Source organism: Taudactylus pleione, unplaced genomic scaffold (genome assembly GCF_031769625.1).
Source record: "Taudactylus pleione unplaced genomic scaffold, aTauple2 ptg000726l, whole genome shotgun sequence".
Classification (NCBI taxonomy): Eukaryota; Metazoa; Chordata; class Amphibia; order Anura; family Myobatrachidae; genus Taudactylus; species Taudactylus pleione.
This window is the reverse complement of record NW_028285128.1, coordinates 1,660,922-1,676,903: the sequence shown is the minus strand read 5'-3', so window position 1 is coordinate 1,676,903 and position 15,982 is coordinate 1,660,922. Positions and strand designations below refer to the sequence as shown.

At 42.0% G+C, this 15,982-nt stretch overlaps 1 protein-coding gene across 1 annotated transcript in view; it reads left to right on the top strand.

Moving 5' to 3' along the window:
* Positions 1 to 3,795: 3,795 nt before the first annotated feature.
* CYTH4 (cytohesin 4) overlaps positions 3,796 to 15,982 on the top strand; it is a 123,922-nt gene continuing 111,735 nt past the window's right edge. Inside the window, exon 1 of the mRNA XM_088456942.1 lies at positions 3,796 to 4,181. Within this exon, the coding sequence (XP_088313068.1) occupies positions 4,085 to 4,181 (97 nt within the window). The 5' untranslated portion in view covers positions 3,796 to 4,084. The remainder of the gene's footprint in view (positions 4,182 to 15,982) is intronic.

The following is a 15,982-nucleotide window of genomic DNA, read 5'->3' as shown; positions in this document are numbered from 1 at the left end:
TGGTAGACAGGATGGCAGTGTAATAAACTATACAACCCCTAGGAAGTTTAAAAACCAAGAATGTTTTCATTAATTAGATGCCTGAGGGAATTGGAATACGTTTATGGGCTGAAGATAGGGAAAGGACAGAAGGATTTATTAGTTTTTAATTTATTTTTTATTAACACAAAATATCTTTTTTTTTATTTTTTGTGGACTGATTAAGTAAATTTTTATTTCACTTTTATTTTTTTTACACTGGGGAAGAGCACCCCTGAACGAGGTAGCAGCCTCTTGATGAACAACACAGACAGCACCCCTTTTTTATGGTCAACAAAGCACCCCTGCCGAGTGTGGATAGACAAAGTCACAAATACGTGGATGATAAACTACGGTCTGGCCAGCAATGTCACCAAACAATAATAGTGTTACTACTACTACCTAGCACACACACACAAAAAATTAAAAAAAAAAAAGATTTTAATTTTAACTTTTTTTTACACTGGGGAAGAGCACCCCTGGATTTACAGAGCACCCCTGGACAACACAGCACCCCTTTATGATCTTCAGCCCTAGCCCCTTGATGGACAGGACAACAGTGACACAGCAGCACCCCCCACTTTATGTACTGCAGCTCCAGCCTGACAACACTGCACCCTTGAACAAATAGTGACAAAGACAAGTCACTGACAATGATTGATTACCTGACAAGTTGACAACTACATCAAGAGCACATCTGCTCTGTACACTGTCCCCAGCCGGAGTGAAAATGGCGCCAATCACCGGGACCTTTATAGAATCCAAAACCCGCGAGAATCCGACAACGAGATTATAACGTTTTGGCTCGTTTTGAGATCTGAGTCACACGGAAAACCCGAGCCATACTCGGATCTCACCTCGGAACATGAAGTTCGAGTGGGTCCGGTTCTCGGAGAACTGGACCCGCTCATCTCTAATTTGAACTAAACAATCCACAGCTGAAGTCCTGCCTTCCTCCTTGCTGTGGGTGGATAGATAGATAGATAGATAGATAGATAGATAGATAGATAGATAGATAGATAGATAGATAGATAGATAGATAGATAGATAGATAGATAGATAGATAGACTAAGAATGTGTAAGCAGTTTTTCAGCCATTGTTTGGTTCAAGATGAGCTGCGGATAATACACGCATTTAATGATATGGTAAAGCAATCCATTGAAGTCTTCCATAACACACTTTTCCTAAGCTTTAGTCTTTTTACACAGTGGAGTCCCAATATCTGAATTACTTTTCAACCATACTCTTCTTAATTTTCTGTCAGGCCTTTACATATTGAGTTCCTCTCTTTCCTATCTTATAAACACACCTTTAAAATTATTAGCAGCATGGTGGCAATGAGGTTAGCGCTGGGGTTGCTTCTGATTATGGGCCCATCTATGTCAAGTTTGTATGTTCTCCCCAAAGTTTGCCTGGGATTACTATAGGAGCTTGGGCATAGTCCCACAGTGCAAAAATGTATAGGTAGTCTAGAGGGTCTATGTACTAATATTCGTGGACCAGCCGTGATTAGTATGTATCCAAATCGCCAGAAATATTTTACATTTTAATGAAAATAACCCCGCTATGTACAAAGGGGGACTCGCAGGGACAGCGGTTGCAGTGACCGCTGTCCCAGCGAGTTATATCACCGGCAAGAAGCAGAAATCTTTCACAAAAGTGGCAGATTTCTCTGGGGGAAGCTGACACTGCGCATGCGCACAGCGTCAGCTTCCAGAGCCGGCCGGGGACTGCGACAAAGGGATTGAAAGATCTCTCTCCTGCTCCTGGAGCCTACATAGGCTTACAGTGGTTTATACCATCTGAAGATGGTGTAAACTACCGGGGCTAAACTTTCTGTAAAATCTCTTGCATTGTGCTTTTAGGGCATAACTACAATACATAAAATTATGCAGAAACTGCATATGGTTTTACACTGTATACTGTATAGATATGTTTTGTTTTTGTATGCTTTAATGTATGTTATTGGCTCCGTGTAACAAGTAAAGAATAAAAACTAAAAAAAAAACTTGCTTTCTGGAAGTATATACTAAATGGTCACTGAAGTTAAATATACTGTATCTGTGATAGCTAGTGAGGTCAAATGATGAGAAATAGGAAGGAAGGATATTTTTCACAGCTAGTTATAGAACTTTCACACCTCTCATGTATTTGTGTCACATTAACCATGTGATAAACACAGTATCCGTATAACAGTAATTATTAACCAGTAGCTTCTGCTAAGGCAGTGTACGGGTTTCTACCGAAATACAGGTAACTTAAATGTGGTTGACACTTTTGGACAATCTTTTACTTTTGGACTTGGTATTTCATGTTGAAAATGGAGGTGTCCCTCTAACCTCATTTATCACCACTATTTGCTGCTATTAGAGATGTAACTTAGGAGCAACTTATCAAGAATATCTTTCCAGGATGAAGCATTTGATAGACGCTGTCCCGGCACAGAGTTTCAGTATAGTGATAGCTTTCACTATTCTTCCAGGGCTTACTGACTGCGCATTGCAATGCCTGCTGCGGAGGGATCTGAGAATCCCTGTACATTGAAAAGTCATGCAGAAAGGTAGCCTATTGACTTCTGTGATTAATATCATCTTAAATTGTCAGTAGCTACCAGGTGCCAGCTCAGAAAAGCTAAGCCTTTTGGAGATTGATAGTTTGGCCATGTTTGCAGTGCCCATAGACAGTTATTGGTTTTGCAAGTGAAAGTAGAGATATCTGCAGAGGGATCCTGATGTTAAATGACCTCAATACTAAATAATGTGTCAATTCTTAAAAAATAAATGGTCCCCTTAGTCCTTTTCCACTGTGACCTGCATCCACTGACTCCTGGTTTCAGGCAATGGAACAGCCCCTGTTGGTAACATAGATGTTGTGGTGTGGATGACTCTCTTGAGTTGCGGATCACAGGACTGCATTTAACATACATACAATATGTCACATGATTTAAGCAGACTGTTTATGGGCCAGCATACACATGTTCTGAGGTCTTTGTTTTTTTGTTAACTATCGTATTAAAAAAAAGTTTTTTTTCTTTTTTATACTTTAAACAGTAAACAGTTCTTCTTCTAAAAGTAATGCAGGAGGTGGAATTGGAAATAGAGAATTGATCCGATGGGGCTGCTTCACGTCTACAGTACATACGGCCTAGCAGGAAGGAATAGGGATGTGCATGGTGATATGGCCAGGTCCAATGAGAATTAGTTTGCAGAGTAGGTGCTACAATTTAAGCATTAGGACCTTACTAATTCTACAATGTCTGGGGTTACTGGCTGCTTGCCGTCGGCCTCTGTTAGTGATTAACCCTCTGCTGGTATCATCACCTCCCAACCCTTCACTTTTGAAAACATGTCTTCCCCAGCAATGAATGACGTGTATGCTTCGGGTATGCAGATCATTGATATACAAAGCATTTGGTTGCAGATAACTTGCTGCGGTTTTTCAAAGAGGAACTTGCAGGGAGGGGGTCATCTATACTGAGATATGGAGATGAAAGGGTAAAACGAGAGGTAGACAGAGTTGGGCAGTGAACAGCTATCTAAGTAAGACCACAGAAAAGGGATAAACAGGAAGCCGTAACTTATCTCAGTAGTGTATTGTTGTCGATTCTAATATGTGTTACAGACAGCATTAGGAAGTGTAACTTCAGCTAGCAGAATGCTAACCACAGTTTGCCTGTCCTCTTCCTGTTACTAGGATCCTACTTCTTCCACCAGTGGACACACTGTGCACAGACATTGTGACAGATCTAACACTAGGTCATTGAATGAGCAGGGACAGAGCTGATGAAGGCAGATTGCAGAGGAAGTAGATACTGGAGGATGCACTTGTCTTAGATGAAAACAATCGTTCAGTGGGGTGAGAGAAAGCATTGTCATGACACATGGAATGAAAATGTTAAAAGGGCAGGACAATATGAAGATTTAGAGAACATTTAATAATGACAAAGTCACGTGTCCTCAGATAAGAAGAGATAAAGTATTGGATGAGAAGCAGAAGCAGGTGATACACTAACAGCCTGTGCACTGAAAGCAAAACAGGGAATCTTATTAGCATTGACCACTATAAATGGAGAGCAGAGACAGAGCAAGATACCTGCTGTTGCCACAGGGGTCTTGTCCAACAAAGGGAGACGTCCAGCTGTTCTTGGAACATTGTGAAAGCGGTGAGTTTCCCCATACAGTGTTACTACAGATGAGAGCTATTTCATATGTTATTACTATTATTATTATATATACAGTATTATTGTTTTGGCTGCTCAGTGAATTGTCACCTTATATTGAGTGTGACTCACAGAGATCCTTTTAAAGCACTTTCCTGCATTTCCAACAAAATCATTTTCTGCGTCCTTGCTCTTAGATCATTTTGTGTCTTCTGCTTTGTAGTTACTCATACTTGTGGCTCTGCCAACCAGTGTTCTGTACCTTGATTCTACGTCTTTGCTTATATAAGATTAACTGCACTCTCAGATCTGGGATTTACTGTTCTGTCTAATTAGCAGCTGTTATCTTCCGTTATCTGTAAATAAGAGATGTGCGCGGCCCCCAGTGTTTTGGATCTGGATTCGTCTTCGTGTTTTGGTTTTGCAAAACCACCCTCAAGTGTTTAGGTTTTGGATTTGGTTTGTTTTTGGGTTTGGATAAAAATCGATTAAAAAACAATAATCTGCTAAAATGTCCGAATCCAAAATCCAGGTTCTGAACCAGCAACAGATCTGAACCGGGACTCGGTTGGTACCGCGTCACAAAAGTGAATCCGAACCTTGACCCGGTTCAGCTTGGAACCCCTAAATTTGGGTGTGTTCTGATTCCAGAAATCTAGTCCTGCACATCTCTACTGTATATCACTGTACTTATTGCTCCTAGGTGTGTAGTGTTTTCAGTATTTAGGCATGATGGGAAGTCAAGTATGGGGCCAGCACCCTGTTGTAACTTTACAAACTAACTTACAGTGTAATTAAAAACAGAAATGATAATAACATGCAGTTGTACATACATAGTGAACAAAAGCAACTTCTAATCAGCTTTTACATTGAGTGTCAGAGACTTGGGGGTCTGTTTACTAAGCTTTGTTAGGAGATAAAGTGAACGGAGATAAGGTACCAGCCAATCAGCTCCTAGCTGCCATTTTTCAAACACAGCCTGTGACGGAATGAGACTGTAAAGCTGGCGGCTGTTTAGCCGGTGGTTTAAATACCAAAAACGTGAGGCCAAAAGGAGGAAATCCTGGCAGCGGAGGTAAGTAATGCTAACCCTCCCCTCTCCCCCCCTAACATTCCTTTAGGGGTGCCTATCCCTAATCTCCCCTGCTAGTGCCTAACCTTAACCTCCCCCAGGGGTGCCTAAACCTAACCCCCCCTCCCCACTCCCTAAACCTAACCCTCCCAGGGGGGTACCTAACCCTAACCTCCCCCCGAGGGCGCCAAACCCTTACCCCCATCCCCTAGCCTAACCCTAATCCTCCCAGGGGGGTACCTAATCCTAAATCCCCCCGGGAGCCCCCTAACCTAACCCTCCCCCCATCAGCTGAGAGGACGGGCAGCTGGACTTACCTCGTTCGGTCCCGCGGCGTCCTGGATCCAGGTGTCGGGATTATGACAAGCGACGGTATCTCGACGCCTGTCATAAATCCCTAGCTGGCATTCTGGCATCGGGATTGTGACTGGCGGTCCCATAACTACATCCCACCTGTGACATGGCAGTTAGGAGCTGATTGGCTGGTACCTTACCTCAGTTCACTTTATCTCCTCACAAAGCTTAGTAAATAGACCCCTTGGGCCCCTGCAGAGGAAATTATAATTAGAGACCAATAACAATGTGCATAGTGCATCACTGGTTATTCTTTCTTACCTTTCAGCATTGTAGCAATGGACATAAAACTTTATCAAGTAAACTAGTTACGCCATGGGTGGAGGCTGGGGGGCTACTATATTTTACATTACATTTTCTATATTTATGTTTTACCAATCAAAATCTGTATAGAATGAATTAATAAAACGAAAGAGAAAGAAAGGCTCTTTGTTGGGACACACTTGGATAATGTTCGGAAATTAGATTAATTAAAGTATAACTTTTATTATATCTTTTTAAAATTTAAGAGGTATGTATAATATGTATTGTGCTTAAAACAAGAAAAAGTAAATTTTAAACAATATGCAGGTGTTTTACAATTGACACCCTCAATTAATCAATTGGCAAAAATATTCAGACGAGATTGGGCAGATTCAGTGAAGTATGGCTGTAGGTTATAGTCCCTCGTAAAGATAAGATTTGCCCTAGCACATGGTCTAACGCACAATCATATAAATGTAGGATTATCTCTTTGGGAGAAGTCCATTTAATAAATGAGAGTCATGAATCAAAAAAAGTGATACATAAGCATAATTTAATCATAGGACAAAAACAACTGTATACGCTTTCCACTGTCGACGTGTTCACATAAAATTCAAAATTCCTAATTATATCAGCGGTACACTATCCTTCAGGTAACAAGCAAGAATATGGTGATTCGACACTTAAAATTGCACTGCTATAACAGTTCGCTTGGAACAGTTAATGATGTGAGAATATTATATGTGAACATGTCGACAGTCAAAAACATATACGGTCGTTTTGTGATTTGACACTAAAAACTGCACGGCCATAACAGGTTCTCTTGGAACATCCAATGATATGAGAAATTTATGTGAACACGTCGACAGTGGAAAACGTATACAGTTGTTTTTGTCCTATGATTAAAGCATGCTTATGCATAACTTTTTTTGATTCTCGACTCTCATTTATTAAATGGACTTCTCCCAAAGAGATAGACCTACATTTATATGAGTTTGCGTGAGATATTCATTTAAAAGATTTTCAGTGGAATGCAGAATTCACTTAATATTTTCACCAATTGAGTAATTGAGGGTGTCAATTGTTAAACACCTGCATATTGTTTAAAATTAACTTTTTCTTGTTTTAAGCACAATACATATTATACATACCTCTTAAATTTAAAAAAAATAAAATAAAAGTTATACTTTAATTAATCTAATTTCCGAATATTATCCAAGTGTGCCCCAACAAAAAGCCTTTCTTTCTCTTTTGTTTTGTTTCATGCCAAAATCTAGGCTCTGAGAGCACCACCAACACTACTAATGATAATGCTTTAAAAATGTAGGGTGGTTGGTTCAAAATAAATAAATAATTGCAAGTTATATAACCATTCATATAGAATCAGCTCTGTGCGGAATCCTCCTCTCCTTTTCTTATAATGAAATAATACAAATGTATTGTAGTGGCCCAGCTGCTACCTATTACAAAACAAAATATATCCTTATTTCACTGCTTAAACTAATCTGTGCTAGTTTTATCATCACTATAACTTACTGTAACTACAGTATACACGGGACACAGAGGGCCAGAAGTAGATGCACAAACGTACAGTAGGATCATATATTTCAAAACCTTTACTGAAGAAAAGCAGCAATGTAATGTTTTTCAGAAGTTCCCACTCCAGGCATGCGATCTCCATAGGGTAAAGCTGGTCAATGCCATCTAAAGATATTGCTTCAAAAAGCCAAGCTTGTTAAATGGCTCCATATATCCATCCCTATAGAGAACTATGGGGATGGCTGCTGGAAGCATTTATGTCCAATATCTCCTGTGTTTTATTTTTCTTAAATATCTGTGGAACTTATTTTCCCTTAAACATTCCGAAATTGCTGTTTCTTCAAGTCTTAAGGACAGAGGACCTCATTCAGAGTCGGTCGTTGCGGCCGCACGGTCGTACGGGAAAAGGGGCCGGATATGCAAATGATGCACCCACATGTTGCGTCCTTAAGATCGGATCGTTAGCTGGCCGACCAAGGGGAGGAAGCGGCCGGAAGACAAAAAATACGCCCCCTTCTCGTACACATTACACGTCATCTCCGGGCATATAAGGATTAATCGAGACCATCGGGAACCATCGGAATTGGTCGTAGAGCTTAAGGTTGACCATACCCTCCCTTAAGCACTACGATCAGGTCAGTGTACAAACCACCCATGTCACGTGTGCCATGACGCTACTTTGTTAATTATGCACTCCCATAAAACGCCGTTCGCATAATTAGGCACGCCTGCGATCGGATCTCCACTCCCCCGTTTTCAAGCACCTTCCCCTGTTACCACCCACAAACGCCTCATTCTGTCACTTAAACTACCGACCTGGCTGTGTTCAAGGAGAGAGACATTTCTGATCGTAGCAGCTAGTTTGCGCACGCGCATTGCAAACTTTACGCATGCGGTCCAGAATTCTTTTGATAAATAGACCTCTAAATCTTGGGGAAGTGAACAGATTTGGGTATCGAGCTTACTCTATCGGGAGCCCAGGAAAGCTCTCCAAAAATTGTGAGCAAAGAGATTCCAGGAAGGGGGCACGTATGAAATTTACCTTTTTTCTTTATTCCTCTCTGAACCGTCACAATTTATTTTCATTCATTCGCTAACCTTTTTATTTTTGTCAGTTTTGTCAGTGATGGTCAAATTATTCCTTTTTATGAGCTTCGTGTTAGTCCTCTTTAGTACAGGCCCTCAGGCATCTTCGGACGTATACATGAGGCAAAGATTGAATATGTATTTTAGACTTTGAAAGCTGAATGCTGCTATAGATATCTTTTTATCAAATTTATCATTCTCCTTACTTTAGGAGAATGGGAGTTTGGATAAGATAGTTTTTTTCTTGTTAAGCTTCAATCCATACATGTGATAAACTACCCCCTTTACATGGGAGAGAAATTTATCAAGTATCACAGCATTAGTGCCATCTCAGGATTGCTGCAATATTTTTTTTTTCAATCTCGAAGGTGTAAATTTACTAAGCAGAGGGTTTGTCATCTTTCTGAAATGATGGGCATCACCGGTGGTTTGTGGTGACCAAATACAGTATTTATGAACAATCAGTTTTTGACAGAGTACAGTGACATGATCCCACCAGGTCATTTATTTGGGTGGGTTTATAGGAGGTTTTGCAGCAGATTCCAAACCTACCACTTGGTAAATATATCCGTAAGTTTCTAAAAAAAATTATTAGAGCAATTGCCCCACCTCCAGAAAGTATATAGGATTACACACAGTAAAGACACGTATTCACTACACGAGAAAAATGAGCGATTGAACGATTTCAACATCGTTCATTAATCATGCAGTAACATGCCGGCAACAACTAGCGATACGCGTTCCCGCTGGTCGTTGTTGGCATTTGTCATCGCCTGAACGTGCAGGCCAACCTGACGAGATTGTCAGGTTGCGCATGTTCGGGGATGAGGGAGGGTGCCCGTACTGAACGACATATCGTTCAGTGCGGGCACATTATCCACTGCACAGTATGATGAATGATTGACCTATTACACAGTCGTTCCACTCTCGTGTAGTGGATACGCACCTTAACCCTTATGAGTCTGGATTTTTTATTTATCATGACATAAGGGTAAATTGGGGCAATTAACATAATAAATATAATTGTTTAAAAGCCTTAGCATTCAATCTCCAGTGTGGACAAACTAATTGCCCTGTAACTTTTAAATATTAAACAAAGTTACCATCCCTCTGTCCTGCTCAATGTTAAAAACCTTGTGTGCACCCCTGCTGAGAGAGACCAGATGTGTAGCATGTCTACGCTACGGCCTATTATACCGAATTTTGGTAAAGAGGGCATAGCCAGCATGTGGTTTCCAGAATTCACTGTCACTCACAGACAGTAACTCACAGGGGGCTCTATTTACTACAATCCGCATATTGAATGCGGATTGTAGTGTGATATTACCGAGTGAATTCGCATTGCGAATTCAGGCAATATCACAGGGATTTACTATAAATCCCTTGCAGGGACAGAGCTTGCGATAAAGCTCTGTCCCTGCGGATCCCATCCGCACTCTAGTCGCGGTATTTTCGGAAAAAATACCGCGACTAAGAGCCCGCGCATGCGCCTACCCACCGACGCTGCTACCCCCCACCGACGCTAAGCCCCGCCCCCCGGCACTAATTCTACTCCAATTGCCCTATAGTAATTACAGGTGAAACTAAAATAATGTGAAAAGGGTGTGAAAACACCATTTTTCACTTTATTTTAGTAAAAATAATGTTAATAAATAGCTGGGACAGGCTGCTGGCTACTGCTCCTGGATACCGCCGCCCCACCGCCTGCCCCTGTCTGTAGCAGTGTTAACAACAAAGTGGACTGGACCTCACCTGGCAGGTTCTGTCACTGTCCAGTGTCCTGGTGTCCACACAGTGCAGCCGCAGAACACCACTCCATACTTGCCTACTTTTTAAAAAGCATTTCAGGGAGATTGTGAAAGCAACACCTATGAGCGCGTGTTACAGTGGACGTAGTGCTACATCTGAGGGGCGTGTCATAAACTTACCTTACATACAAATGTAAACAAGCCCAAAAGCAGTTAGTAAGATCTATTTGTTGATGAACACACACTAAAGGTGCATACACATTAGACGATTTGCTCCCTGAGCGATATCGTCTAGTGTGTCCCCGGCAGGCTGTGCTCAATGTCGTTCATGACATTGAGCACAGCCGCTGAACGATATCATTAGCGATATCGTTCAGCGCCGGGCTCTCTCACCCATTCCCTGACATGCAGCAACCTGACGAGGTCGTCAGGTTGGCCTGCATGTCAGCCCGATGAACGAGGATGACGAACGACCCGCGGGAACGCGCGTCGTCGTCATCGTTCATCTTTTTTGTGTTAAAAATGGACGATAAAGTGGACGACTGAACGATAACGATATCGTTATCGTTCAGTCGTCCACTTTAATCGCCCAGTGTGTACGCACCATTAGGGGTCTAATTACTAAGCAGTGTTAAGGTGCATACACACTAGACGATATGCTCCCTGAGCGATATCGTCTAGTGTGTCCCCGGCAGGCTGTGCTCAATGTCGTTCATGACATTGAGCACAGCCGCTGAACGATATCATTAGCGATATCGTTCAGCGCCGGGCTCTCTCACCCATTCCCTGACATGCAGCAACCTGACGAGGTCGTCAGGTTGGCCTGCATGTCAGCCCGATGAACGAGGATGACGAACGACCCGCGGGAACGCGCGTCGTCGTCATCGTTCATCTTTTTTGTGTTAAAAATGGACGATAAAGTGGACGACTGAACGATAACGATATCGTTATCGTTCAGTCGTCCACTTTAATCGCCCAGTGTGTACGCACCATTAGGAGACAGAGTGAAAAGTCATAAGGTGCCAGCCAATCAGCTCACAACTGTCATTTTTCAAACACAGCCTGTGAGATGGCGGTTGGGAGCTGATTGGCTGGCACCTTATCACTTTCTTATCACTTTTCACTCTGTCTCCTAACACTGCTTAGTAAATTGGCCCCTAATACTTTTCAGAAAATGCATAGGGATCATTGTGCCTTATAACCAATGCAGAGAAATGATACTAATGATCCCATTTGAATGTATATATCTCTGTTTTTTTTTTTATATAACAGCTTCATAATGGGGGTAAGGTGCAATCAGGGAGATTGCTAGGCTGTTCAGGGAGACAGGGAGATTGCTACCTCTCAGAAAATGCATGTAGCTATAGGGATCACTGTGCCTTATAGCCAATGCAGGGAAATTATACTAATGATCCCATTTGAATGTATATCTCTGTTTTTTTTTTTTATATAACAGCTTCATAATGGGGGTAAGGTGCAATCAGGGAGATTGCTAGGCTCTTCAGGGAGACAGGGAGATTGCTACTATTTCAGGGAGTCTCCCTGACAATGAGGGAGTGTTGGCAGGTATACACCACTCCCTGCCTGACCCACCCAACAGCAGCAGCTCCTCCACAGAGAGACTTCACCCAAGGAACTGTGTGAGCTTTGGGTGGGAAGGCTTGTAGCACTTGCTGGGATTCAGGAGGCAGCGCCGGAGATCGAGCCTTATTTATCAACGAGTTTATCACTCAAAATGAGAAATATAACTGTTTGTGATAAATGGTGTTCCAGCCAATCAGCTCCTAACTGTTATTTTTCTAACATGACAGTTCTTATCTGATTGGCTGGAGCACCATTTATCTCAAACAGTGATATTTATCCCTCATTTTGGGCTCTATTTACTACAATCCGCATTGGTAATGCAGATTGTAGTGTGATATTACCGACTGAATTCGCATTGCGAATTCAGGCAATATCACAGGGATTTCTTAAAAATCCCTTGCAGGGACAGAGCTTACGATAAAGCTCTGTCCCTGCGAATCCCCTTCGGAGCCTTATCACGGTATTTTCGCAAAAAATACCGTGATTAAGTGCCCGCGCATATGCCGACCGGTCGCCACTGCTAAACCCCCTCCGGCGCTAAGCCCTGCCCCCCAGTGCTAAGCCCCGCCCCCTCGACCGCGGACCCCCCCGCGACACCCCCCTCCCCCCCCCCGAAACCCCCCTCTCCCTTACTTACACTTACCTGCATGCTCCAGACCTCCGGTGATGTTCTCCATTGCTCCGGTCAGGTGATCTCCCATACTGCACTGGGGCCCGAACACCTGATGACCGGGAGACCAGCTGACTGGAGGGGAGTCATCACCGGAGCCCCGATCACCGGTCCCTGGAGTCAGGTAAGTAATTTTTTTTTTTTACTATTTTTTTTTTCTTTTTTTTACAGTAATCAGCTTGCGGTCTGTTTAGACCACACAGCTGATTACTGGGACTGGCTCCCGGCTCTGCTCTCCTCGTTAGAGCAGGGCAGGAGGCCGGTAACCAGGGGAGACCTTCCAGGTGGCGTTATTATCACAGGGCTTTCCCCGATATTTTTTTCACATTTATTTTTAGTAACTCTGGTCGGATCACATTTCCCATTACAGTTATGGGAAATGTGATCTGCTTTACTAAAAATAAGTGATACTTAGGGGTTGGAGTAGAATTTTATGAATTCTACTCCAATTGCCCTATAGTAACTATAGGTGATACTAAAATAATGTGAAAAGGGTGTGAAAACACCCTTTTTCACTTTATTTTAGTAAAAATAATGTTAATAAATAGAGCCCTTTGAGTGATAAACTTGTTGATAAATAAGGTGAGTCACACTCTGTCACATGTAGGAGGGAAGCCGGAGGCTGCGGCTGTTAACTGTCCTAAAGCATCAAGCTTTAAGCAGCAGCCGCCCAGCTCCTGCAGAGAGACTAGAGAGAAAATGAGGTGGGCGGCCGGTGTTCCGCCCTCAGGGCAGTTGCGATCTGTGCGGTAGCATCGGCTGCACAACCCTAGCTATGGCCCTGTTCACTGTGGCTTTATTTTTATGGTTTTACCCTACTTCTCTCTGGCCTGGACACCCTGTCTCCTATGTACAGTATGAATATCACAGCCTGTCCACCTACTACATCATAGTAGCTGCCTGCTCCCCGCCGTAAAATGCCCCGGGCCCCTTTTCCAGCTGGCAAGCTTACCCCCACCATCTCTGTCATAGTTCATCACACACTGACTGCTGCTGTCAGTGTGTGCCAGGCCCCCTATTAATACCTAATGATCCATACACCCTAAATGTTGCTATTTAGCATTGTAAGTCGCACAAGAAATAATTGCTTTCCAGACTTTGATTGTGGTTCCAAAGCACAAAAAGATTTTATTCACCAAAAAGCATATAGTTACACCCTGTGATCTGAATACAATTAGCGCAAACAAATTATACAATCACAAGGTACAGTCGAACCATACGCATGCGCACTGGATCTGGATTTCCCGGCATCAACCATGAAACCTCCGCCAACAGAAAAGAAAGATGACTAACTACCAGATCCAGGGTGCTTGCTTATGTACCCTTGCAGAGATAGGCAATACAATAGAACGAGTTGGCATGATCCCATTGGTTCTTCCTCTTGGTTCTTCTGCTATGATGCAGTTCATAGGTCAGTTTGTAAGTTTGTATTGTGATAGTTCAGCCTTCCAACAGCTCTTTGTGTGCATTTTCCCGCCGAAGAACAAGTCTAAACTGGCTAATAAACATTACATTACAGAGTACATTTCAATGCCTAACTCTCTATGATACATATCTTGAAAATGCATGTTGCGATTTCCTTGCTGATGGAACCGGAAGTCTGCAAATAAACAGTGGTTTAGAATAGCACCAAACATGGTCTGCTTATCATGTATTAAACCTTAGATCTTAAATACAGTTACTTCATAACATAATTAATAATGAATATAACCTTGAATATTAACCTTAATGCTAGGGAACCTTTCTATTTAAGTGTGCAATGTATAAGTGTAGGGATATTAAGAAAAGACGCTAGTATGCATTGTGCGTCTGCATGTTTGTGGAGTACACCATGGTACGTGCTTTGCAGGATTGTTCATATTATATGTTTTAGTAAATGTATGTATTTATATAATGAGGACTTTTAACAGTGTTCTATTGCGTGGGAAACGCATGACACTAAATAATAACATCGCCATTTGTACTGATATTGTGTGAGATTCGCTAAAATGACGTTGGACTGCCATTTGCAAAATGGCGTCTTGTTGCCATTCGAAAAAATGGCGTCGTGCAGATTTTGATTTTAACAGATTCTGTCTCAGCCAATCATTCGGCTTCGACAGTCCACCCTTTGTTAGCAAACAATACGCTATCACACTCTGATTTTAAAATTAATTTAGGCTTACACTGTGACATATTATTTAATGTTATATTATGGGTTGGCACAAGGTGGTTCTTAAACCATCAATAATGTGTCTCTGAGGGGGACATAAAACTACCCTTATACGCACACCGCGGATCTTGGGAGATCACGGGAGAGATGTGGGAATGCATCTAACCTATAAAGGAAGTCTTGAAGGGGATAGGGACTTACATTATTGGGATGTGTAAAATAACATTTCATAATATATATTTCATGCATGGCTAAATCTATACATCATCTGATGATACATTCTAGTTCAGGCTTGTAATGCAGTTCTTCATTTACCTCAGTATTCATATTGTTATTAGTGACCACCATCATAATTTAATTCCTTCGATTTACCTTATCTTTACATTCTCCACATTTCAGCACAGTAGGAACACATTTGACACATAAGCCAATTACTATGATGACAACCAATATGAGGATCAGGAGTTTACCTATGCTAGCAACTATTTCCTGGACCGACTCTCCTAGGCCGGAGAACCATTTCACTGGGTTCAATCAAGAAACCCATTCTTCTACCTTTTCCTCTACTTCAGCCACTGAAGCATTATGGTTTTTCCGAAATTCCCATTTTAACTGCAGAATTTCGTCCATCTTCCGGTCTATCACCTCCTTGGGGTCACTAGTATCGTTTATGATTAATGTGCAATACTTTACACCAAATTGGGTGGCCAAAGTTACACAATACTCTCCAGTGGCAGCTGTTAAATAATTTAAAACTAATCGGTGTTGCACCAGTTCTTTCTTATAAGCTTGTAACTCCTTACCTGTGTACCTAAACGTGTCATCATACATCTCGGTGATATTATCTATTAATTTAGCAAGATCTTGAATATATCTGAAATTTAGAGTACCCCGAGCGATCCTGGTGGGATCCAATGCTACTAAAACATGAAAGCCAGTTGTTTCACTAATCAACTGTGTGGTTTTATGTACATCACCAGGTAGTATATTTATTTTGTCATTGTGTTCATACTGTGTGTGAAGATATGGTGATGGTGTGTTTTTATGAATACCAAACATTTCACCATGTGTAAGGGTCATAACCTCTGGGAGTACTCTTCCCAGATAACACAAACATTCTGAACTCGGAGAGAGCCACTTGTACGCTTTCCTTCCACATATGAAGTATACATCATCGGGGAGAACATAAGGAACAGAATGCATCATAATCATCCAACACATTTCCTTAACAAATGATCCTATCTCAGGTTCTCCCATCTGGCTAACACACGTTTCTGGTTGTATAACCCTGGCACAGTACCCTTCTGGTACTCTACCAACCATTTCTTTGGTGTCACTTAGTGTATACCGATACCG